Source organism: Podarcis erhardii, assembly GCF_964252035.2.
Source record: "Podarcis erhardii genome assembly, chromosome: 3".
NCBI lineage: Eukaryota > Metazoa > Chordata > Lepidosauria > Squamata > Lacertidae > Podarcis > Podarcis erhardii.
Window position 1 is genome coordinate 81,433,295 of NC_138507.1, and position 25,592 is coordinate 81,458,886.

A 25,592-nucleotide genomic window follows, 5' to 3' on the forward strand; every position below is an offset into this window, starting at 1 on the left:
CTTTCACCAGAAAGGGATACGTCACACAGTGACTTCTCCTCAACAGAGGGGGGTGGCAGAGCTTAGGAGTGAGGCTCTGGTTAAGGCTGCGCAGGTGATGCTGACAGACTCTGGGTTACCTCCAAGGTTTTGGATGGAGGCAATTAAATATGTGGGCTTCACCTGGAATCGGATCTACAATTCAGTGGTAGGTGACACACCTTTTTTCTTGTTGCACGGCAGGAAACCCCAGATTCACTTTCTGCGTTCTTTTGGGTCAATTGCATCTGTGCCGGTGCCTGAGGCTTTGCGAGGGCCAGGTGAACCCAAGTTCCAGAAAATGATCTTCTGTGGGTATGAGCCGGTTTCTAAAGCATGGAGGTTTGCGTACCCAACAGGTGATCAGAGTAAGCTGCTGATCAGTAAACACGCTGAGTTTTATGAGCAGGATGAAAGGTCAAAGACTCCTGCAAAGCGTGATGTTCTCTCAGAATGTCTTTCTGATTCAGAACAGGAAGGTTCTGATGAGGAGGAAGGAGAAGCTGAGTCTGCTGATGACGATCAGGTCACTGACCAAAGTCAGGAACAGGATGGGGCATCTCCACAAGTTGTAAAAAGAGAGCCCAAGAGTGAGCCTAGTTCTCCTGTTAGCGTAATGCAGAGGATTCGAAGACACTTTAAGTCAGGGGGGAATCCCGTGATGCAGAGGACACACCTGCTGGCCACAGTGAGTCAGAGTCAGAGGAAATACCTGAGTTTGTGCCCAGGTGGTCCAGTCACACAACGAAGGGTATTCCACCTGAGAGGTATCAGGCCACAGGTGCGTGGGTAAGTTTCGCACAATGCGAATCTGAGAGTTGTGAGGATGTTCCACAGATGCCTGACAGGAACGCCAGGAGAGGGCGTAAGGCATTGGGGAAGGGATTGATCTCACAGAGGTTTGTAAAGGTACATCCACAGGTCTCGTCAGAATGCAAGGCAAGAGGGGGTGTTGGGATTCAGAACTTATAGGGTTAAGATCTGAGTGATGCCTCACATTCTGACGTCAGGTTTGGAAGGTGGGAGGAGTTTTTCTCACTGTTCCTTTGTATTTGAGGGAGCTGGAAGCAGTAGCTATGGCTGCGAGGAGCCCTGGAGTGTATGTCTGAGAAATGCTGAGTTGTAAATATTCTGTCGCAATAAAGAACTGGTAAATGGACACACAAGTGCCTGATGTGTTTGTCTGGATCTAAGCAGCAGCAACAGCTTTTTCCGCTGTGTTTTTACTCTGCAAGGCGTGACGGAACGGAGCAGATTGACGCAGCTTGAGGAAGCGTACCGGACCGCTGTAAAGGGCTAATTGGGATCGTAAAGTAATTAGCCACGTCACGCTTAATTACCCGAACACCACTGTATCTCATGTTGCATTTTTGCCTGTTTTACAGCTGTTAAAAGTAAAAATTTCCGGTGACTGAATTTATGGGACTGGCAGAGATGACCGGCAGAATTCGTGACCAGAGGAGAGAGACAGTGGAAGAGGACTGGAAAAAATTTAAAATTTATCTTAAAAATTGTTGTAAAATTTCGGAATGTTAAGATGTCAAGGGATTTGATATAAAGAATTACAGCTGTAAAAATTTAAGCTTAAGAAAATTTTAAAGAGAATTAAATATAAAAATGGATGAAGGATTGCTAAAAAAATTTAAAACAAGGATGCAGTGAAGGGGAGGTATGGGGAAGTCGTGTTATGTTTGTTTGTTTTTTGTTTATGTTGTAAAATTAATAAAAATTATTTTTTTTAAAAAAAAAAAAAAAGTAAAAATTTCCACCTGCAAAAAGCCCGACTTCTAGAGAGACTCATCTGCAAGGCTGGGAAGGTAGGCTTCTATGTAAACAGTAGCAGACTCAAAATATAACTGCCAGCTTGTCATACATATTTTTGGAAAGCTGGTTTATCTAGGCTGCTCCAATTAAAACAGAATCAAAACACATTGTCTTCCGTCTTTTCTCTATAGCTGGGGATATGCCTGTCAATTGACAGCTTAGTTTGCTATAATTTTGCCTGTTGTTGATTTGTTCTATTGATTGCAGGGTTGTGATGTTGTCAAGACACTTGGAATTTTGTAGAAGAAATAAAGATTGCTGAATAACCGCACACAGAGAAGGCTTCCCACCACTGCTCTCGATTCAGAAAAAAGGCTCATTTTTGCAACATCTAAAGATTATACAAAACAAATAGAATCTTAAATTAGAATCTTAATTAAATCTGCAATACTTAAATATACTTGTTTGGATATATAGAGCCCTTATTAAAATCAATGCAACTTATCTAAGAGTAAACAACTTGAGGATCTGGACATTTATGTGAAATATAAAGATGTTTCAGTTTTACTAAATTTCTAATGTGTAAGAGCTTTTCTCTTCAGAATCTACTCTGGTTCCTCTTCTCATATTTTTCTTTCTTGTGCCATCCTGATATACTAAGGCTGAAAAGAATATTTTGCAACCATTAATCAACATTTCTGTTAAAGAAATAGATATTTATAATTTCTATTTTACAGATGAGCTTTCCATATATGACCATATTTACAAACTTGAAGGAAATTGATCAATAAATAACAGTTACTCAAAACAATTCAGATATGGCCTAAATCCAACACAGGTAACTGTTTAAGTCCACTGGAGGTCAATAGGCTTAACCATGCCTAACTGTTTTGAATTTAGGCCTATATTTATTGCTCAATTTGGATTCCAATGACTGAGAAGGATGACATTTCCTTGGTTTTATTGATTATCCCAGAATGTGAACAATATGGAATACCTTCATAATGGAATAGAGATGGGATGGTGGACATTTTTCAGTCCAAATGTCACATTCCCCCATGAGCAACCTTCATGGGTTGCATGCTAGGAATGGGCAGCACCAGAAGCAAAAAAATGGGCATATCCAGTAATGGATGTGACATTCCAGGCCTGCAAAAGTCAGGGGTATCTATACATAACATGCTCAACTCCATCCTGGCCCGCATGAAGCAGTCACAGTTAAGCACTCAAGGAGGTGGTGGAGCAAGCCCAGCTAGCATGGGGTGAGGTTGAGGCCTAGAGAGACACCTAAAGGCTACATAGGCTGGAGGGACACATTCTGCCCTGTGCCTGAGATTTCTCATTCCTGGAATGGAAAACCATTACTAATATTTCAATTTACAGACAAAAAACCAAGGATGGAAAAGAAGCAACTTCCGCAAGCCACTCAGCATGTCTATGGCCCAGTAAAGATCTAAAGGCAAGTCTCTCAGAACAAATGTTATTACTCTGTCAGCTGGACTGCCTAATGAAGTAAATGGAGCAACTCAGTTGGACAAGTTGTGCATGCATGTCTACCCCGGAGAGGTCAAACTTATTCCTACTAAATATGCAAACCATCCTGTACCACAATGCAAACCTCCTGCTCTGGCACCATATATTGCACTGTATTCAACATACAGTACACAAAAGGGTGTGACAATTTCAAGCCAAATAACATTGGGAAAGTTCTACTGAATGGCTAATAATCATCATCGACTGCAAAACCAATTTGCAGCATTTCTTCCAGCTTCTAAGCTTTGCTTCTCAGCCTCTCCTGTGCTGATGTCTCGGTCTCTCTATATATACATCCTAAGAAGCGGAGTTACAGTGTCACTGTTATCTGTCACAAGAGGAGAGATTGTCAATAACTCTCCTGCTCAGTTGGTCCAATCACATCACATCAGTGAGCACATTTCCATTTCAAAAATTGCTGTTGGTGTTGAAGTTACTTCAAAAGAGACACAGGCACTGCAGCACAGTATGAATTGGTATGAAAATGCCAACCTGACATGGCGTGTTCCTGGATGTTTGAGACAGATTTTTCCAGATACAATTAGTTAAAATTGTATTTTAGGTTTGAAAAATAACTACATGTTCATCACTGAGCCAAATTGCCTTTTGCCTTGAGCCCAGAAGACATGGGCCTTTAATCATCCTCCAGCAGTTTATAGAGTGGGTTTTCAGTGAAATAAGATTTGGTTCAGCTTGACAGCCACAGAATTACGCTCTGCACAATAAAGAGAAAATATATTTTATTTTCTATTAGCTATGGCAAGCTTTCGCTCACTGGTCAAGGATGAAGAACAAACCAGAGGTTTTCACTAACCCGTACCAACAATCCATTTTGCAAGAAAATGGTCTGAATCAAGAGCCATGCTGTGGTCCGCGGAGTTAATGAAATACCAACATAGTATCACTTTTGGAAGCATTTAATTTCGAGAACAAACAACAGGTGAGCACAACTGGGTAAGAAAAAAGGAAATGGAAAAGATTCTCGGCCACTGAGCTATTACTGCTGTTGTTAAGGAAAAAGGATAGACACTGTCAAGGATGACAGTGTGTGTGTGTGTGTGTGTGTGTGTGTGTGTGTGCATGTATTTAGAGGACACTGCACTCTCATGTGTACCGTGCCATAAGAGCTGGGAAATCTGTGGCCCTCCAGATGTTGTTGGCCTCCACTGGTCATGGATGATGGGAGTTGTAGTCCAACAACTTCCAGATGGCATCAGGTTTCCCACCACTTCAGTACATAAATTGAAGTGAATAGAATAGAATAGAATAGAATAGAATAGAATAGAATAGAATAGAATAGAATAGAATAGAACAGAACAGAATAGCAGACTTGCAATGTTTCCGAATACTAGTTGCTGGAAACCATGGGAGGGGAGAATGCTCTTGTGCTCATATTCTGCTTCCTGATTTCCCATGGTCATCTGGTTGGCCACAAGTTTGCTGTTTCAGACATAATGGTAACCGAGCTACTCAGTGGTTTGTTTCCCTGCTGGAGGAAGGGAGGAGGCAAAGCGGGCTATTTTTTTAAAAATATGGATATATAGCTTAGTTTTATGCCTGAACACGTGCAGCAAACAAGAAAGACAGGGACCTATAATTTAAATTTCAATAAAGGTAGAAACAACAGATGGAGAGAAGAATGATAGAGGCAACGGCAACAAGAAAAGCATATGTATAAATTTCTTTGTAGGTAAGGAAAGGAGAATCGTTTTGATAAGAGGAAAGCCTGTGGAAGAACAAAGAACAAACAAAGCATTTCTGTGAAAGACTTGTTTTGGAAATTCATATAGTGACCTTACTTCCAAAGAGCAGAAATGCACACACCTTATATATTTAGCTATTTAATTCAATATCTTATGGACAGATGTACAAAACAGATTTTAATAATATTTGGCACAAAAAATCTTTGTGTTAGCATACCAGCAAAAAAAATCAAACTAAGACCAATGGCTTCACTAATGTATATAAATGACTGCCTGAAGGTTGCACAGATGCTCCACTCTACATCTGCAATGACTTTGTGGTCATTCTGAATAGTTTCCTTTCACAATCTGTTACAGTGCGCTTCTTTTTTTTTTTTTTTTTTTTTTTTTAATTCTTTTTATTAAGTAACTTTTAACATAACACAAACTTCATCAAAGCAGAAAAGACGAAAAAACATTTAAAGGAAAAACAAAAAGAAAAAAAAGAAAAAAAAGAACACATAGTGCGACTACTCACTATCCCAATAACAAGTGAGTTTAAAAAGAAAGACAAGCACAAAGAAAAAAGGCAAAAAGGCCTAGAAAAATACAAAAAGGTATTTTTGTACCTTTTTGTACAGTGCGCTTCTTTCTGGTTCCCTGGCTTATGAAACAATCTTCATAACCAAATGACTTGCTGATAATTGCTTTGCTATCAGCTTGCTCTAAATAAAATGGATGATACTGCTTTGCCTTAAGAATCAGACCAGTCAGAGAACTGACAGTAGCATTTATGAAGATTATATACAAAGCAGATTAATGTATTTCTGAACTCTAATATAGATTCTGGCCTCCAGCAGCAGCACATATATTTTCCCCTTCAACCTCGGTCAACCCCACTGCCTCAGACCACTAAATCATGGAGCAATATATGGTACCCAAATAAAATATTAGTCGAACACTCCTGCCTGAAACCCTGCAGAGCTGCTGTAAATCAGCACAGACGATACTGAGCTATATGGACCAATGGTTTGACTCAGTATCAGACAGCTCCCTGTGTCCACAACATCTGGAGGGCCATAAGTTCCCCATCCCTGGTTTAAAGTGGAATGTGATCAAGGTCTTTGTCTGCAACTGGCCTATACAAAGTAGCTGCTCAAAGAAAGAACCTATCACTGTGCAACACTCTCTTTTAATGAGAGATTTAGTTCCCTTTTATGATGATGGGTTGGGCACAAGTGCAGCAACCTAACAAGATTGGATAGTGTTGAAATACAGTCATACCTTGGTTCACAAACGCTTTGCAACTCAAACATTTTGGCTCCAGAATGCCGCAAACCTGGAAGTGAGTGTTCCGGTTTGCAAATGTTCTTTGGAACCCCAATGTCCGAGGCGGCTGACGCGGCTTTCAATTGAGTGCAGGAAGCTGCTGCAGCCAATTGGAAGCCACACCTTGGTTTTGAACGTTTTCAGAAGTCGAATGGACTTCCAGAATGGATTCCGTTTGAGAACCAAGGTATGACTGTACCGCTTCAGAAAACATTTTTTTTCTGATTTAAAAGGGAACAAATATCACTAAAAATAGTCTGCATGAGCAACATTTTACGAACCAATGCATTGCTTTGCAAAACAAATTCCACAGTTGTTATTTTGAAGAATTTATTATGAACTTAATATCACCTTGAAAATTAAAGACTTGGACAGATTCAACAAGCCCTAGAAAAGTGCATAGAAACCGCTGTCAAATGAATCATGTCATCAGCAATCAATAAGTGAAAGGTGCTAGTTCAACAGAGCATAACAGAAACCTAAGTCATATATTTGACAACTGGCCAGTTAGATAATACAGCTCCAGGATGACCTCTGTGGAAATTTAATTATCTTTGTCTCTGCAAATTCTGTTACAACAGATTCCTGAATCAACACCCCCAATCACAAATATACATTCTGAATTTTTAAAGTGACCCTTTATTCTGTTATTCAAATAGTCGTTTGCTTGCTTGCTTGCTTGCTTGCTTGCTTGACATCAATCTGCAGTGCATGAAGCTTTTATCTTAAAGTGTATTTGCCTTTAAAATATAGCAATGGGTGTCCTTTTAAGAGCCAATTATAATTTCTGATTTGCCTTTACTGCTAAGAATGATGGACATGTTTTAGTTATTATATTTCTAACTGGTCCTCCTTTAGAAAACTCAGAGCAGTTACAACTGAACACAGATGCACACAGAGTGCTCAAGCTGCTGCAGAACTACATCCTCATTTTTTATCAGACATATATGCTTCTTAGAAACAAACAAGTTCTGTGAAGTTTCCGACAGAAGTGGCTATGCACATTGCTGAATGATTGGGGACTTGTGTCACCACATCTTGCTTTTCCCCTGAGCTGCTTTTCCATTAAAAAAAAGACAATGATGTGTGGGAGAGAGCACACAAAGCACAAAAAATGGGAGTGGGTAAACTCATTAACAGTGCTTCGGGCAGGGAGGGGAGTGAGCAACCCACCTGGAAGGGGATGAAGAAGCAAAGAGGAAGGGGATATCAGAATTCATATGTAGATAGTACATGTTATCTGAATGCAAATGTGGGGTGAACATGCATAAAAATAAAACATTCCTGGTCCTGTTTGTAAGTATGTCTACATATGGTTTGATGGTCTCCCTTCTTAGACACTCAGCTTCTACAACAGCGATGTCTCCCTGGTTATTCAAACCTCCCATTATTTATTTCATTCCTTTACTGGCCAAATTTTAGATTTATCTTACACTGAACACAAAGTTGCATATTTTTTAAAACTGAAAATACTGTATATTGAATATTATTATCTAGCATATTATTACAAAATAACTCCATGTTATACACTTCTCAGGCTTTTTGATAAGATTAATAAATTCTGCACATGTTCACTTTGAGAAGAAATGTTATGGCTGTGTAGACAGCAAGCTATGTTACACGTTAGCCCTAGACATTGTAAACTACATGTTTAATGGAGAAATATATTTTAAAGGTCAGCTGAAGACAAATAAAAATTATGATCTATGGCTATGGCCACTTCCAAATTCCACTCAACATTAGAACTGAAGAGCAAATGAAGTGAGTTACATCACCCACTATAATGTTAACCAAGAATCTTTGTATTACTCTTGGCGAACAGTTTATAAAAGTCAAGCCATTCAGCTGTAAGATCCAAAGGCCACGATGATGTGAATCAGTATCTACACTTGTTCACTCCTTTTTAATGGGGAAAGGGGCAAATGTCAGCTAGGCCTTTAAAGCCCTAAATGGCTTCGGTCCAGTATATCTGAAGGAGTGTCTCCACCCCCATCATTCTACCCGGACACTGAGGTCCAGCGCCGAGGGCCTTCTGGCGGTTCCCTCACTGCGAGAAGCCAAATTACAGGGAACCAGGCAGAGGGCCTTCTCGGTAGTGGCACCCACCCTGTGGAACGCCCTCCCACCAGATGTCAAAGAGAACAACAACTACCAAGCTTTTAGAAGACATCTGAAGGCAGCCCTTTTTAGGGAAGCTTTTAATGTTTGATGTATTACTGTATTTTAATATTTGGTTGGAAGCCGCCCAGAGTGGCTGGGGAAGCCCAGCCAGATGGGTGGGGTTTAAATAAATTATTATTATTATTATTATTATTATTATTATTATTATTATCATCATCTTCTTCATCATCATTATCAGCCTCTTCACCAGCGGTCCAGCTCCCCCTTATATACTGTTATACAGGCATCCCCTCCACTTACGCATGTTCAAGTCATGCACGACTGCACATATGCACTGCGTGCCAGAAACCTGGAAGTGGGGGAGGATACCTGGAGAGCCTCAACAAAGCCCTGCTGCACCTCCAGCCCGAGGAAGACATCTCCTTTGGACTCCAGGGAAGGTCTCCTTGCAAACTGGAGGAGCAGCAGGGTGCTCTCCATTTACACGCATTTCACTTCTGTGCGCAGGGAGCCAGAAAGTAACCGCTGCCTAAATGGGGAGTTGCCCATACTGTGGCTCCTAAAAGCAGCACTATCAGACCACACCCCACCTGCTATAGTGAAGGAGAAAAGGTACCAGGAGTTTATCAATTAATGAAGGTAGGAGGAGAATGCTTGGATTTATTCTAGAAAGAAGTTAATATATTCCTATGTGTATAGGACCATATAGGGTTCAAGATAATAATCAACACCTGGTCTTAAGCCCAGAAACAATTTGGTAGCCAGTGCCACTTTACTGGAATTTCTAGAGAGTATTTTTAATATAAATTAATATAATTTTTTATATAAATTTCCATCATTTAAAGCACCAAACAAACAGAATTGAAAGCATCCACTGCTAACTCAGGTAATAGAATTTTCCTGTGCAATTTCCAATGCTTACCAAATGCTAGCTTAAATAACATCACAAGTGTAGGCAGCACAAAGCTAATAAACCACAATTTATTTACATCTAGCATGTTTGTAAGATAACAGTTCAAAGTTCTATATGTGACTGAACTGTCAATCAGACAATTATGCAAAACACCCTTTTCTTTACAACAAAGTGAATACAAATTAATGTTTTCCCCATAATGTTTATGTCACATTTTATGTGAATGCTTGCCCAAAACACTGAGATCAGAAGTAATCAGTGTACAGGGTTTTGTAGTCAAAGCTCATCAAATTGCAAATTGATTTCCAACACCCGTTTTCAACCTTACATTATATTGGCCTAGTAACACAAAACAATGGTGTATTTTCAGTGGCAATTTTTCAGCTACAGAACAACTACTTTTCAACAGGCCCACAGTAATAAACATAGATACACATAGATAAATATTTGTAAATACTTTTATCAAATGAAATATAAAATTCCATGTTTATAACAACATACCGGAGAAACCTGACTCTTTGAAGATGATTTTCAGGAAGCAACTACTTTTTTGAGAGTTGAACTATAAATGCCAATGGTAACTAAAGCCTAGTACAGGCATGCTAAGCAAGTTGGTTTGCATAGCTCCATATTTTTGATACCTACATCGTTACTCTGACACCAGACGTTATGATTTTCACATAAATTGTTGCAATATGATTTGAGGCAAACCAAGTAATGGGCAAAACATTTTCTTCTAAATACATTTGATTATTTTTCCTTATCAACCTTCCTTCCCAAAAACTTAGCATCACATGTAAATGGGGTGATATTGACTAACATTCACTGCTTTCCCCAAATACATTGCTGGTTGCTGCAATGAAAAGCTGAAGTGGAAAGAGGGTGGAAAGCATGAATAGCAAGGGAATTGTTTTATTCAGTCTTGTATCTATTAAAATATCATTTTAAAAAATGTCTTCTTTCATCGCAATGTTATGGCTTTAAGACTTCTTTTCTGGTTACTGAAACAAAAGGGTTGGACAACCAGAAGTGGACTAGGAGAGGTTCAATATATGCTTATACTGAAAGTGCAAGGCTAGGCATGTTTCTAAGTATGTGAAGAGACACAAGATTGCAGATTCAGTGGTAAGGAAATGGTACTAAGTGCATGCTCAGAGGTACTTTTCATCCCATGTTCCAGGTCTCAACCTTGGTATAAGGCTGAGCTCCGGTTGACACCAATTATTTAGGATAAGACAGGGGTGGGGTGGGGGTGGGGAATAAGCAAAGGCAGCTTGCCTTTAACAAGAATGGAAGGAGAGTTGTGGAAAGAAAAATGACGCTTTTTGTGAAGAGTTGCCAGAAGAAAATGAGGAGTGGATGGAGAGGGTGGTAAAATGTTTGTTAAGTTTATTCATATGCCATTTGCCCATGGTGAAGTGTGACCAAAAGACGCTGACATCATCAATGAATTATCAAAATACAAAACATCTGAAAAACAGTTTGCTTCAAAGCATATGAATCTAATATATACAGTAATCAATAGCAATAGCAATTCAGGAAACAAATGATGAATTGAATATTACTTAATATATCACAGACACAGAGCAAAACATAAATGTTAATGGGTAAAAAAAATTAAAGGTATCCCACACTACTTGTTCCGGTCTTACTGAAGCCCAATGAGCTACGGCATGATTGAAATGCAGTACAGAAGAGATGGGTTTTTCTCACCAGGCTAGATGGTTCACAGCGGGCTCTCTCATCTCTCCTTCTAATAACTTCTGAAGTGAGAGGTTGTGGGACTTTCATCTGTGCAGAAAATATGCCATTACTGTGTAAGTCCAGCTTCTTAATTCTAAGTGGCTGGAGAAAGGGGAGGCTGCAGTTGCTCAGTGGTTAGGGGGAAAGCAGTCTGAATATCCTCATAGGCACACTCTGTATTATTAACAGGGGGGTATAGGGTTGTATATTTAAAAGCTCCCTGATGAAAACAACTCGCTACATAGATGGACACAAAAATAACATTATTAGTGAGAGACCAAGCTGAATCTTTTCCTCTGAAATACATTAGGTTCATTTTCTCTTTGTAGGGGTAAGGTTATATTTCCGTAGAGGAGTATTCAAATGTGCAACTCCTTGCTTGTTAAATGTAGTGTACAATATAGGGAAAATGCTGTACCACTGACCCCCAAGCATAAAAGTTCAGATAAAACAAAGCAGAAGAAGTTGCACCTGCTGAAATCTTTCCAGAGTTCCAGAGGCCTATATAGCATAGCAGCTTGCTATTGCCTTTATTCTTTTGTTATATGCTAAACATGTGTCTTCTGACTACCCATCATAAGATCACTAAAGACAGACTCCAACTAAACTGATACCAGGCATCCTCCCTGGCTCTACAGTGACTATCATAAGCCTCGGCTCCTAGTCTGATGTGGTTCCAGTCAAGGCAAGTTTCCATATCAATTACCATAAAAGAAGGTGCAAAAAAAGAATTCATACCCCCACTGAAAAGAGAGGGGGAGGAATTTAGTCTAGCATATTACTGAACATATTAAATCAAACTGTCTTAGAAGCAAATATTCTGAGAAATGATATCATGCATTAATTACAATTTGTGGCTACAATAAATTGATATCCATTTATCGAAGTGCGAATGCAATGGACAACTGGCAGGCTATTTCATGCCTCAAAGAATTTATAGCAAAAGGGACACAGGGACATACTCAGCACAAGCAATTCTGTATTATTATCTTTTAAGCTTTTGCACATTTGGAACAGAAAATAGACCAGTGCTTAAAATGCCTGAAAAAAACCCAATTTAAAAAACCGATACTAAATTGTAATTTACTTATGACTATGGAAAATGCTTACTATTGCAATTAAGAATGAATGTCTACTGCTCTCTAATGAAAACATACTACCAGTTATTTTTACAATTAAAAACTAAATGCATACATGCATGGCTGAATATTAAATAAACCTACTATCAGCACCCATATTTACATGAGCAATAAAGAGTGTGTACAGGCAGATATGATAATTATTAATTTATATGTGAAGGAAAGCAAAAAATAAAAAAGAGAAGTGAAATAATTAATTAGCCTGCAGGAGAGTTGTTCCACATGGGCAAGCCTTGAAGCCCTTAATCTAACGAAAATAACTTACTAAGGGAATAAGGACACTAGAGAAGAACCTGGATATGTCTGTTGAAATATTGTTGAGCTAGCCAACTTGGTTGAGAAGCACAGATCAATTGCATAAGATAGTTGCACCCAATACAGTTTTATGTACCCTGCAAATAATAGTGTCCCCAAGTTCATCTCCTTACTAGTCCTCAGAGGAATGGATGGCAACCATCCACTTATGTAGGAGATAATGAGAGCGTGCAGTCTGGAACATCACGATGGTGTTGATTAGAATGTCTTTGGGTGATCCTAGTGGGTGGAATAAGAAGCATGTTTGAACCTCTTTCAACTCCCTTCCAGGTGACAGCCTCCTTAACTTTCTCCACACACTATCAGAGCACTGAAGAATTAAGTCAGCACGTACTTGCACAGTCCTGTTTTCTGGGTTCTGTTTCTCAGATGCACTAGATCAAGATTGAGGAACTTGTGGCCCTCCAAATGTAGTGGAACAGCAACTGCTATCAACCCTGGCTGGGTTGCTTGCAGGGGCAACAATATTTGGTGGCCACAAGCCTGTACACACACTTTCTCTCTCTCTGAGTGTGTGTGTGTGTGTGTAAAGCATGCTTCCCACCACCTCAAGCTACATCCATTGACTATGTGGCCCCCCCCCCACATCTGCTAACACATATGGCCCTTGCAGGCAAAAATATGACAAAACATTGGGAAGCAAATTTTATATAGATCTGCAAAAACATTACATTAACAGGGACACTTACTAACTCCTGTGACGCTATAATTAATCTAAAGTGACAGCATTTCAACCTCTCCCAAAAGGTTCACGTGCATTTTTTTTATAATTAGTAATGATTTCAGCATTAAGTTAGCTCCAGATTCACCCCACGTTTAGATAGAAGAAATAATTGCCTATACAATTAGAAAACTTCAAAACTGAGTACAAGTTAACCAGCATTTACCAGATGAAAAGATATCAGGTAGACCATTTTATCTTCCCACATCTTCCCACATCTATCAGGTAGACCATTTTATCTTCCCACTTCATTTTATCTTCCCACATCTAGTAACAGAGGTTTGTAGCATTCCCTAGTAGCTGTCCACTGCTGAACAGCTCTTACCATTAAGGATAATATTGTAAATGAAATCTACCTTCCTGTAATTTAACATCATTGTTTATTACCTATACTATGGAACAGTATATAGTGAATAACTATTCTCTCCCATATTTCTGAAATCATCACAACATATTTGAGAATTAATATTTAAAGATTTCCCATTTTTAAATTATTTCCTTACATTCCAAGTTGGTATTTTAACAGCCAAAAGCTGTATACGTTACAATACTGCCTTGCTAGCACATTGTACCATTAAAAAATATTGCTCAAAAGAAATTACCAGTGTATTCAAAGCAAGGAGACTTCTGTGCAGTTCTTAAAACATCAGCAATCTTTGACATGTTTCATTAAAAATTTAATTTAAGCAGCATTGGCTTATCAAGACATAAAACAAGGGATTATCCACAGCAAATACTTAGGGTAATTCAATCAAAATGACTGCCAAGGAAATAAAACCTTTCATGGGAGCTCGCATGCCATCTACTTGCAATATCCAAACTGTTTGAATGGACATCTATTAGCCAAAAAGCTACATCATCAAACATTTGACAATCTGCCAGGCACCATTCCTTCACTGTGAGCTTAATTTGTCCTTCAGGAGTGAGCCAGTCTGGCTCTGACCTTCTCCTGTATTATCTGTGTTGTCTCCCTCCCAAATGCTTACCTGGCAATTCCAGGTGGAATACTAAGGGGAGCAGGCAAAACACCAGCACTAAGCTTGACTGAGGTCTTGATTTCTACCATAAAAATTATCTTCGACAAACAATTGAACTGACTGTATTCTTGTCGCAGACAAAACGCTAGTTCTGATTCTTTGGATATTCTCCCATTTTAGCAGCAATACCTGTTGCAGCTGGGAAACAGGTATTTTAATTTAAAGAAACAGCCAGTCTGCTTTCAGGACCACTGTTTCACCCAACATGTGGAATTGTGTAAATGCACATTGAAATATAGCCGGCGTTTTGGACTATAGTTCCTGACCACTAGCTGATGGGAGTTGTAGTCATCTGGAGGGCACCTCATTGGCCACCCCAACTTAGGGTTTATAAAATACTGTCTTTTCAAACATTTTTCTTAGACCTGCAATAATACTATGTCTGATTAATTTTCCATTAAACTGTGCCACTCTACAGATCAAACATTTCAGATCAAAATAATTGACCATTTGTTTATTTAGGTACATAAGAACTGATAGCCTGCCTTTCTAACACACGTGTATTACACCAATTAAAATCAACAGATAAAAATATAAACAATACAAAAACAAAAACAACATATATCCATAACATATTAAAAGCAGATCAGCAAACAAACTTGACAAGGTCAAGCACATCAGATAAAACATCGTTTCCCATTAAAACCAGATCAGCATGACAAATGAAAAGCTGGCTGGAAAAGATAAAAATAAAAATTCTAATGCTGGCGAAAGGCTGAATGAACCTCATGGGGCAAGGTTTTCCAGAACAGCTGCTGCAATGAATGAGGTGGTGCTGTTTCTTCTCCAAATCAACCTTACTTTCACCTTAGGTAGGTAGGAGACAAGAAACTGGATGTCAGGAAGAAGAGCACTAACCTTTGCATGCCGCCTTACTACATACACAGGGTTTGTCTTTTGAAAAAATGAGTTCTTTGTTGTAGAGAGATGCATTAATTCATATGAACACCCTCCAGTATTTCAGATCTACATGCAATATCCATGGATACAGTGCAAGGGCGGGCAGGAACCTCAAGCTCAGGAGCTGAATGCCTCCCTTCAGAGCACTCTATCTGGCCCCTGGCACTCTTCCCCAGGCCACACACTTTCACATTCCTGGAGTGTTTTTGCCCTGCTAGAACGTGTCCTTGAACTTTGACAACTCCTCTTGTTCTCCAGGATGGAGGATAGAGAACTGAGAGAGTACTGTACAAAAGTAAAATTTACATTTGTTGCCCCACCCATTATTGCCTCTGTCTCTGCCCCTGGAATCACCCAGGAGGAGATGAAGCTCTCAGGCTGAAAAAAGTTTCCCACCTCTGATGTGGTGGATGTAGCTCAGGTACAGAAGCTCCTTCCCATTGTGCTTTCCCAGCTTTGGGGAGGAGGTAAAAGGGCTCTAGGACCCTGCCAGAGCTTTGTGCTTCCTTTCCAAAGCTATGAGCCTCGCTTAACCAGCTTTGTGAAGGCAGCACAGGGCTGGAGAGGTGTCAGATTTTGGCTTTGCCCCCCCCCCAGACCACGACAAGGTATTGTGCAGCTCATGGGTTCCAGGTCAATGTACTCTTGTGGCCAGTTGGTATGAAAAGTTGGAGTGCCCTGTCTTAACAGATAAGACTCAAAGCCACTTCTGAAAACACCTCCAGGCAGATCGTCAGGGAACAGAAGATTTCCCTCATGAAAGGTATCATCCAAATATTGTAAAATAAATTTATTTATTGTAAAATAAATTCCCTATTTCCAGCAAGCTAACAAAGACCAAAGTGCCTTCAGGAGAGAGCAATTTGTATCAGAGAAAGAATAGGAGGGATTTCCCTCAAAACATTCCACTGGTATCCACTCACATTTCCTCTGTACAGTTTCAGGCCTGTGTTTGTAAGGTATGCTTGAGTGCAGAATGCTAACGTGGGTCAAAGAAGCTGGAGAGATGTTTCGGTGAAAGAGAGACTGGCAAGGTTTTTATCCAGGAGTACATGGGGTGAGCTCCCGTTGCTCGGTCCCTGCTCCTGCCAACCTAGTAGTTCGAAAGCACGTCAAAGTGCAAGTAGATAAATAGGTACCGCTCCAGCGGGAAGGTAAACAGCTTTTTTGTGCACTGCTCTGGTTTGCCAGAAGCGGCTTAGTCATGCTGGCCACATGACCCGAAAGCTGTATGCCAGCTTCCTCGACCAATAAAGCAAGATGAGCGCCGCAACCCCAGAGTCGGTCACAACTGGACCTAATGGTCAGGGGTCCCTTTACCTTTTTACATTGCAAGGGAGAATGGGCCACCAGGATTTTATGAAGTATGCCCCAGCTTGAACTTGATGCAAGTCTTGTGGAGGGAATACCAGTTACAGACCAATGTGTACTGTACACAGATGACCTAGACTGCAGAACCATGCAAAGGGTGAGGCTTTAGCCACTGCAAAAGGGATCCACTTACCCAAGGCAAGGCAACTGTCAACCACCCCCACTTCCAATCAAGTGGACAGCTCCGTAACAAACCTAGGTCAGAAAGGTCTGAGTACTGCAAGGAGACACAAGACTGATTCTGAAACCAATTATTCAAAAGTCCCACCAAATTTATTGGAACTTCCTAGCAAAGGAGTTGCATCCAGCGATTCCCCTCACCTGCATTAGAGTAACAGCCACCTCTGCTTACAGCAGGAAATGGGAGCAAACCACATCTTATGCAATACCATCATATCCCCTGTTGACTTTCAATCATGAACCGATTTCCCATATCCTTATAACTTCTCTTAAAGGACTGTTAAAAGCTTAGCCTACTTATGGTAGAAGATTTTACACTCTATATAAACTGAAGTATAGCTCTGCCAGAACTGATTATACATATAGTAGAGATTAAGGAGTAAAGAGAAACCACTACTTGTTGACTTTAATGGAAAAAAATATTCCATCATGCTATGCGTAGGGAGGAAATTACACTTTACTATAACTGGCTGTATTGATCCAAGGCTCACAACATATAAAAGAACCAATCTTGGAAGCTAGAGATAGCCTTGTTCTGTAATATAGAATGGAGCTATTACAGCAAGCTTTCGGCTATCTATCAGTCTGAGATATAACACGCTCTGGCTGTTTATGTGCATTTATAACTACAAAAGTGACTCAAAGCTATCCTTATTAGCTATGGAATCTAAACCACAACAAGCTGTCATACTTGGGTATCCCAAATCACAAATTGTAATATACACCAATTTTCAGAAAACTGTTGCGAAGAATATTTATACTCCAGGCAGATTATAAATCAAAACAAAGCATAAAGATATCCTATCCAAGATGTAAAGAGACTCTGAATAATGTAGGACTTTGAAAGCAAGGACATGATACAACTGGGTGTGTGATACAAACAAGAACAAAATTAATTGACAGCAGGAGAGGCATGGGTCAGAACGATAAGAGGAAGAGAGATTATAAATAGGAACACATGTTTTGAAAAGGCCATTGTTAGCATTGAAATTGCTAAAGGACCGTTACTGAAACAGGAGGTGTTTAAGCCATGGAAAATATATTTAAGGATAAAAATAAATACATCAAAACTATAATGAAAAGACTCCCCAACTGTGAAGATAAATGAAAATTCACAACAGAAGCAAATATGAAATCAGGTAATGTTAGACTCCGGACATTACAAAAACTCTGCTCCTTACTATTACAACGTACCACAAAAGTAAAAGGTATGTGCTTAAGCTCCCATCTAAACAAATAGTGCTTTAATTGATCCACCAATTACTCCTTATGGCCCAACTCGGAATGTTTGTTATATAAATTTATTGCATTTGATTCCTTGATTTACCTTACATTGCATGTGTCCAGGAAATCTATACCTAATATAATCTGCACCTGAAAACTACCCTTTCTTCCTAGCACAATCCTTGATCTCTTCTACAATCAGACTAGATTAAGTTAGCACACAAAGGGCCTCATGTCTTACTTTCCCTATGCTTCTAGATACAGGTAGGTAGCCATGTTGGCCTGACACAGTCAAAATAAATAAATAAAATAAATATTAGTCCAGTAGCACCTTAGAGGTCAACTAAATTTGTTCTGGGTATACCCAGAACAAACTTAGTTGGTCTCTAAGGTGCTACTGGACAATTTATTTATTTCCCTATGCTTTTCAGCCGTGTCTGTAAAAGAACATTCATATCTAACTCACTGGGAAAGCTGACTGAACTGAGAGTTCATACAGCTCTGGGGAATGAGGTGGAGGGGAGATGCAAAAGGTCTACTTCAGATTAAGGCAGCAGCAAGAAGATAGGAAGTGAATGGAATTTTGGCTTCCAGTCTGCTCCAAAATCTGAAACAATTCTCAGAAACGTTCCAAACATTAGCCAGGATGCTACTTCATGTGAACCTACATTGGAATTGTTAACATTTTTATTTAAATAGTACAAATTCAAATCATACCACAAGTGATTTTGAAAATCCCCTGAAAAGATCTGAAGATGGAAACAAATGTGGAACTCCCATAATTATTTTGTCCTTTAAGAAAACTTCCTTAAAGCTGAGACAGGTTTTCCATGCAAGATGTGTAACATAATATGTTAAACATTAGAGATAAATATTCAAAATAAGTAGAATTTTTTTTTCTAGGCCACAAAAACTAATATCATTTTTATATATGTACAGTTACAATAATATAATATAATACAAAACTTCCAGGGATCTTACATAAAATACACCCCCCTTTTACCTTCAGAACAATAAATGGAAACTAATTTGCAACTGCATATTACATCAGCTATTATCCATATTTTAATATCTATTTTTCCCTCGCAGCACTTATTTTTATTATAAATTTGAAAAAATAAAAATTTACCCTTAAAGAAAAATAAATGAAGCACTGAGTGTGTGCTAATTTGCTAAGTTACTGCCATTTCCTCTTGTCTCCCACTCCCTTATGTGTTGAGGATTTTCCTTTGGCACATATTAATATTTATCGAGTATAGAGATTCCACTTTTTTATTTTATATGAGAAAATGGCAAGCTCAGTTTATGTCTTTTAGGCTGTGAAACTCACCTTTATTCTGAAAACATTTCCTATGCAAATAGCAACATTGTTACATTGTCTTACATATCAGTTGTTAGATTTTAAACTTTTTTTTAAAGAAAGCCTATCACCACTTAATAGTTAAGAGTAGCTCTAGAAACAAACATTTTACCCTTTTGTGATACTGAATCATGCAATATTTGAAAGGAAATCATTTCACCACAATCACTAGGTGGCTATGAGCAAATGGTTAAGTATGAGTGCCCATCCCTTTCAATGTGGTGACAGAGAGCTTTATGCCCAATCTTAATCTTCCCCTGCCCTTGCAGACCAACTAATCATACTGTACAGATAGGTAGCCGTGTTGGTCTGCCATAGTCAAAACAAAACAAATTCCTTCCAGTAGCACCTTAAAGACCAACTAAGTCAGTTCTTGGTATGAGCTTTCGTGTGCATGCACACTTCTTCAGATACACTGTGTATCTGAAGAAGTGTGCATGCATACGAAAGCTCATACCAAGAACTGACTTAGTTGGTCTTTAAGGTGCTACTGGAAGGAATTTGTTTTGTTTTAATCATACTGCAGTATGGTCAGGACATAGCATTCATTGTGACTATTCATGCAGTTAAAAACTAGAGGCTTAAGTCTTTTTTTCGTATTAACAAATAGACCTTTTGTGTTCATGTACTGCCACCTATTGGAGATTTGTTATAAGAAACAAAAACACAAAGCCACAAAAGTTTATGTCTAATGATGCTATTCCAAGTCTACAAAATCCTAGTAAATAATCTTATAGCCAAAATAATAAAACTTATGGATACATCAGTCTAACTCAATATCTGGCACCTTCTTAAATTCTATTGGTCCGTCATCTGGAACAACTGTGGTAAAGGTAAATAAATTTGAGTCTGACCTAAAAATTTGAGACCATTTAACTTATTACAGCAAGAAAGACACAGTAAACAGCAGGGAAATAACAACAGGAAGAGAAGAGAATAATGTGGAGAAATGAGGGCAGTGGGTGATCACCAGTGAAACTATCTGAATGGCTGAAATATGAACAGAGATTTGAGTGACCAAAAAAATGCTTTTCAAATTATGAACAACTTGTGGTTACACATTTGGCTACAAAACAAATAGGAGACACCTGCCAAATGTCATTGGGAAAGACCAGTCAGTGCTAGTCAGTGACAATGCTGAAATAAACTAGCATGGCCCTTTTGGTGGTACTCCAATTGAAATTTTAGCTAATGAACAATCTTGTGGCATTTACCTCCACAACTTGCATATGTGCGGGTGAGCTTTTCCCCTCAGAATCTGCACTGCCCTTCCATTCCACCATTCTCAACAGGTGTGAAAGACATTATTATTTAACATCTATGAAATGCCTAACTTCTTCTAAGCCCTGTACAGCTATTAAGGGATTACAGACAGTCCCTTACCTGCAGGCTCGCTATGCAGTATGACTCAAAAGGAATAGAGAGGGAAGTGGAGGGCAAGCTTTGGAGAAGCTACGAAATCACTTCTTCAAAAATCATAGGATGAAACACTTGCATGTCTCAAGTCATAGCTTGCGTGTATAAACGTGCCATCACAAATCTAATACCACACAAGAGCACTTTCATATCACCTCACACTCTTCATCACTTGAGTCACTTCCATCATCCTGCCACAAGCCACCAAGTGCTGAATAATCTTGTAAGGAGAGGCCCATTGTTTCATCATCACATCTTAAAAATAAGGGTGGTTACCCTTTGGCCTTTCATATCCTTGGGATACAGTTCCCATAATCCCTGACCACTGGCTGTTCTGGGGCTGATGAGAGCTGAAGTCCAACTTACAGGGCGCACAGATTGGTCTTAAATTTGTGCCTATCTGGCCAAAATGCAAACCCACCCCATGAGGAGGATGACTACTGTCTCAGTGGCTGTGGCAAGTTTCCAATACCAGGCGGCCGCCTCAGTCTATGCATGAGGCATACTGTTCCTTTTTAACCAGGCCTTTGGTGGATTTGATTGACATCCTACATGTCCTTTTAAAATGTGGTTGGTGGTTTTTTGGGGGGCAGGGGTTATTGAGTGGTTGTTGTTTTTTTAATTTATGTATTTTGTGGTTTTATATTTTGATTTTATTCTATGAACTGCCCTGAGACCTCTGGATTTAGGACGGTATATAAATTTGAATAGTAGTAGTAGTAGAAGAAGAAGAAGAAATAGTAATACTGCGCCAGGTTTAAGTCTACCCAGAGACAGCAGCTACACTTCACAGTGTTACCAGGACCACTTCTGTTTATGCCCTATACTAAGGAACAGTATATAGTAAATAACTATTCTCTCCCATATTTCTGAAATCATCGTAAAATATTTGAGAATTAATATTTAAAGATTTCCCATTTTTAAATTATTTCCTTACATTCCAAGTTGGTGTTTTAACAGCCAAAAGCTGTATACATTGCAATATTGGCTTGCTAGCAGATTGTACCATTAAAAAATATTGCTCAAAAGAAATTACCAGTGAATTTGTTAGTTCACTGGTAACTTAGAAGTGTATCCAAAGCAAGAAGACTTCTGTGCAGTTCTTAAAACATCAGCAGTCTTGTACATTTCATTAAAATTTTAATTTAAGAAGCATTGAAGCATTGGCTTTTATATTTTGATTTTATTCTGTGAACTGCCCTGAGACCTCTGGGTATAGGGCGGTATATAAATTCTAATAGTAGTAATAGTAGTAGTAGTAGTAGTAGTAGTAGAGTAATAGTAGTAGTAGTAGTAATAATAGAGGGCCGGATAAGTCCACCCAGAGACAGCAGCTACACTTCACCGCGTTGCCAGGACCACTTCCCGCCCCACCCACTTCCAGCCAATTCGCCTTTGCCTGCTGTATTGACGGGCAAGAGACTCCACAGCCGCAGCAAGGAAAGGCGGTGCTGGAAGGGAGCTGCGGCGCATGAATACCATGCCTTGCGCTACGCAAATGTTCGCAGCAAGGCAGCGCCGCCCAGCCCAAGAAGGCAGAGAGAGCGGGCGAGCGGGCGGGCGACCCGGCGAGGGACGCGGAGCTCGGGAAGCCCAGCCAATACCTGCGCAGGCAGCGCTCGCACACGCCTCCCAGGCGCTTCTTGCTGACGGTGTAAGCGAAGGGCTCCGCGCGGTACAGCAGCTCTCCCGGCTTCACCGCCTTCGAGGAGCGCAGGCCGTTGCCTTTGCCCGGGCTGGCAAACTTCTCCATCGCCGCTTGCACAGAGCGAAGAGAGGCGCCCGGGCCCACAGGGCCCTTCCCGCCTCTGGCCCCACGTGATGCCGCTCGTGTCGCCGCCGGAACCATCTTTGGTACGGGCAAGAGGCGCCCGGCTTCAGGGCGCCCCCACCCCGCGGCGTCAAGCTCAGCAAGATGTGCACTCCTCCCCCACCCCCCCAAAAACCGGGTTTAGACACTCGGGGATGTGGGTTTTAAATAAGAAAATAATAATAATAATATCTTCCGCCGTCTGTGGGAGGCTAGGCTCTTCCAGAATTACATTAGGAAATAATTTCCCAATTTAGGGCTGCAATCCGAAACGCGCTTAACCTGGAGATAAACCTCATCAAATCAATGGGGATTACTTCTGAGCAAACATATTCGGGATCGGGTTGCAAAATCAGATTTAAGCTGCCCACTGCCTAAAGATATTGCCCACAGTTACTATGACAATCACCATTTACAGATCTGTGTCACAGCACAACCATAACCAACATCATCTCATAAGTAAGACCTACTGAATTAATGTGGGGCTGGCTAGGACTGGAGCCTTAATCTCAGGGTTGGCCCACTCATGAGGCAAGGTGAATTACTGCCTCGGGTGACAGAAGGCAGCACATCCAGCCTCCAAGAAATGCATCACCCACTGCTGCCACCTCAGCTGCTGCCACGTGCTTCTTGGAGGCCAGATCTGCCACTTCCTTGGCAGCCCTCCCCAGTCTACAGTGGCCTATTAAGGAATAAGAGGAGCTGCTGGTCTCCCACCCTTCTTCCTGCTGTAGATCTTCATTCACCCCTTCTTCCCTGGTGGGTCTGTTGCAGGAGGGGAGGGGGCAGGACAGAAAAGAGTCTTGCAACATAACAAAGCATAAAAGAAAGACAGAAATCAAAAATTGAAACAGTAAAGTGTCACAGCCCTGGAAGGGCAGAAGTACAAAGATACAGATGAGCTCTAACAGGATAATAAATTATTAACTCGTACAAAGATTCCCTTTACAAATAAGATTTTTTTTTTTAAAAAAAAGTACTGTATTCTTCACCAGTGAGTTCCATCATACTGAGAATAAAAGTTCTATAGTCTTAAATGATCCAGACATTTGTATATAGTGTTACCAAGTGTCATAGGTCAAAAAAGTGTCATAGGTCAAAAAGTGTCATAGGTCAAAAAAGTGCCATAGGTCAAATTTGAGCTCTGCCCTTTAGATACGTATACGTAGGAGATATCTCTTCAAGAAGGGCAATTTGCCAACCCCTTTAATACCAGAAATCCAGATTATTAAGATTAAAAGTATTTTTAAAATATTGTCGGCCAGAAGGTGTTAAAGAAGGATCGAACATTTTTCATGTATGCAACAACGGCAGCAAGGATTCTCGTCGCAAAAAACTGGAAAACCCAAGATCTACCCACACTGGAAGAGTGGCAGATGCAGCTGATGGACTATATGCAACTGGCCGAGATGACCGGCAGAATCCGTGATCTGGGAGAAGAGAAATTGGAGGAAGACTGGGAGAAATTCAAGATGTATCTACAAAAACATTGTAATTTGGTTGAATGTTAAGAAGGATGCTAGATTATAAAAAACTGGTCACCACTAAACTAGATCTAAATTTGATGATAAGTGAGACTAAAGAAAATATAAAATTTTTTGGAAGAAGTGCTAGATTATATTTGAATGAGTGGACATGAGATTGCAAACAAGTTGATAATTTGTTTGGAAAAAATTTTTAACGATGTAAATGGGAGCGGGAGACGTGAGGGAGTCCAAAGAAGTGTTGAAATTGTTGTAAAAGAAGTAAGATTGTTTATTATGTGCATTTATATTTAAAAACCTTAATAAATATTTATAAAAAAATAATAATAATAAAAGTATTTTTAAAATACAAATAAATTACTATTATGTGTTTGGCTTACTTGCAATTTGAATGCTGTTTTCTGCTTTCTTGGGCCAAGATACCAGAGACTGAACCCAAAACTCCATGCATGCAAAACACGTGGTCTGCCACAGAACTGAGTCCCCCAATCCTGGGCTTGAGGAACTTGTGCATATCAAATATAATTTGGAAAAGAAGTATTTTGGAGACACATGAACACAGGTTTGAAGATACACATGAGAATGGAGTGAAGTGTGCCCTCAACTGAAACTCAGTGTGGTGCAGCAACTAGAATGTTAGATTTAGAACTTGGGCATACATTCAGCTCTTCACTCAGCCGCAAACTGCACTGAAAAGGCATCAAAGAATGAGTGACTTTAGGATTGTAACATCACAGCTTAGTTTACCTTATTGGTTGTTATGAGAATAAAATGTAGGAGCTCTGAGCTCCTGGGGTGGGACAATAGGATATATATATATATAAAATCTTACCATCTTTTGCTTACAAATGGAAAATGCAATGTTATCTTGTTTTGCATTGTTGTGACCTACAGTTTGCATTTGTCCTGGAAACAGCACAACATGGCTAATGCTTACATTAGTAGCTATTTTATTTTTATCTTTACAGTCAAGCAATATATATATTTTGTTAGAGAGTGTCCTTTGCCTAGAAAGACTGTAAACTAGCACACATTCCAAATGACAGGCAGGTGGCACAACAACACAATTTCTCAGATTCCTTAGCTATTTCCTGCTTTCACTTTGATTCAAATATTAATATGCAGAGTCAAACTAAAGAGATACTCTACAAAAGTGGATTTATTTAAAATAGTGTAAGGTGCTAAGATATGTTATTTGCTTTTTTTAATGAACACCTTAATTCATCTCTGGATTTTAATATAGTTGTTTAAACATCTACAGGTAAAACAATACAAATGTTTCAACAGCCTATTTCAAGACCTTTTTGTTATATAATTTCAGGCTCTGCATACTTGCATTAATAAAGCCCTCTGCCCAATGAAGTGTTTTAGATTATTATCTGACCTTCTAGGATAGTTGTATAATGTTGCTCCTGTACAGTGTTCTTTGTGACTTACTAGCGTGACATTGTATCGTTGTCAAATGAGATCATGTTGCTAAGAATAGTGTTTGCTACAGGTAACCGATTCTACTTTGCAATGCAATATGACTC

The 25,592-nt window shown here is 39.6% G+C and overlaps 1 protein-coding gene across 10 annotated transcripts in view; it reads right to left on the minus strand.

The window, feature by feature from the left end:
• The window catches only part of SMYD3 (SET and MYND domain containing 3), a gene marked incomplete at its 5' end in the record, with an annotated part of 382,495 nt that extends 359,880 nt beyond the window's left edge, over positions 1-22,615 (minus strand). For 9 of the 10 annotated variants that reach the window (XR_014155449.1, XR_014155450.1, XR_014155451.1 and 6 more), the window contains one exon: positions 22,371-22,615. Coding sequence is in view for 6 of the 10 variants with exons in the window: in XM_081857690.1 (XP_081713816.1) it covers positions 22,371-22,615 (245 nt within the window). Of the gene's footprint in view, positions 1-11,073; positions 11,127-22,370 lie in introns of those variants that run through there. The other variant, XM_081857688.1, reaches the window with a different exon arrangement.
• Positions 22,616-25,592: the final 2,977 nt, after the last annotated feature.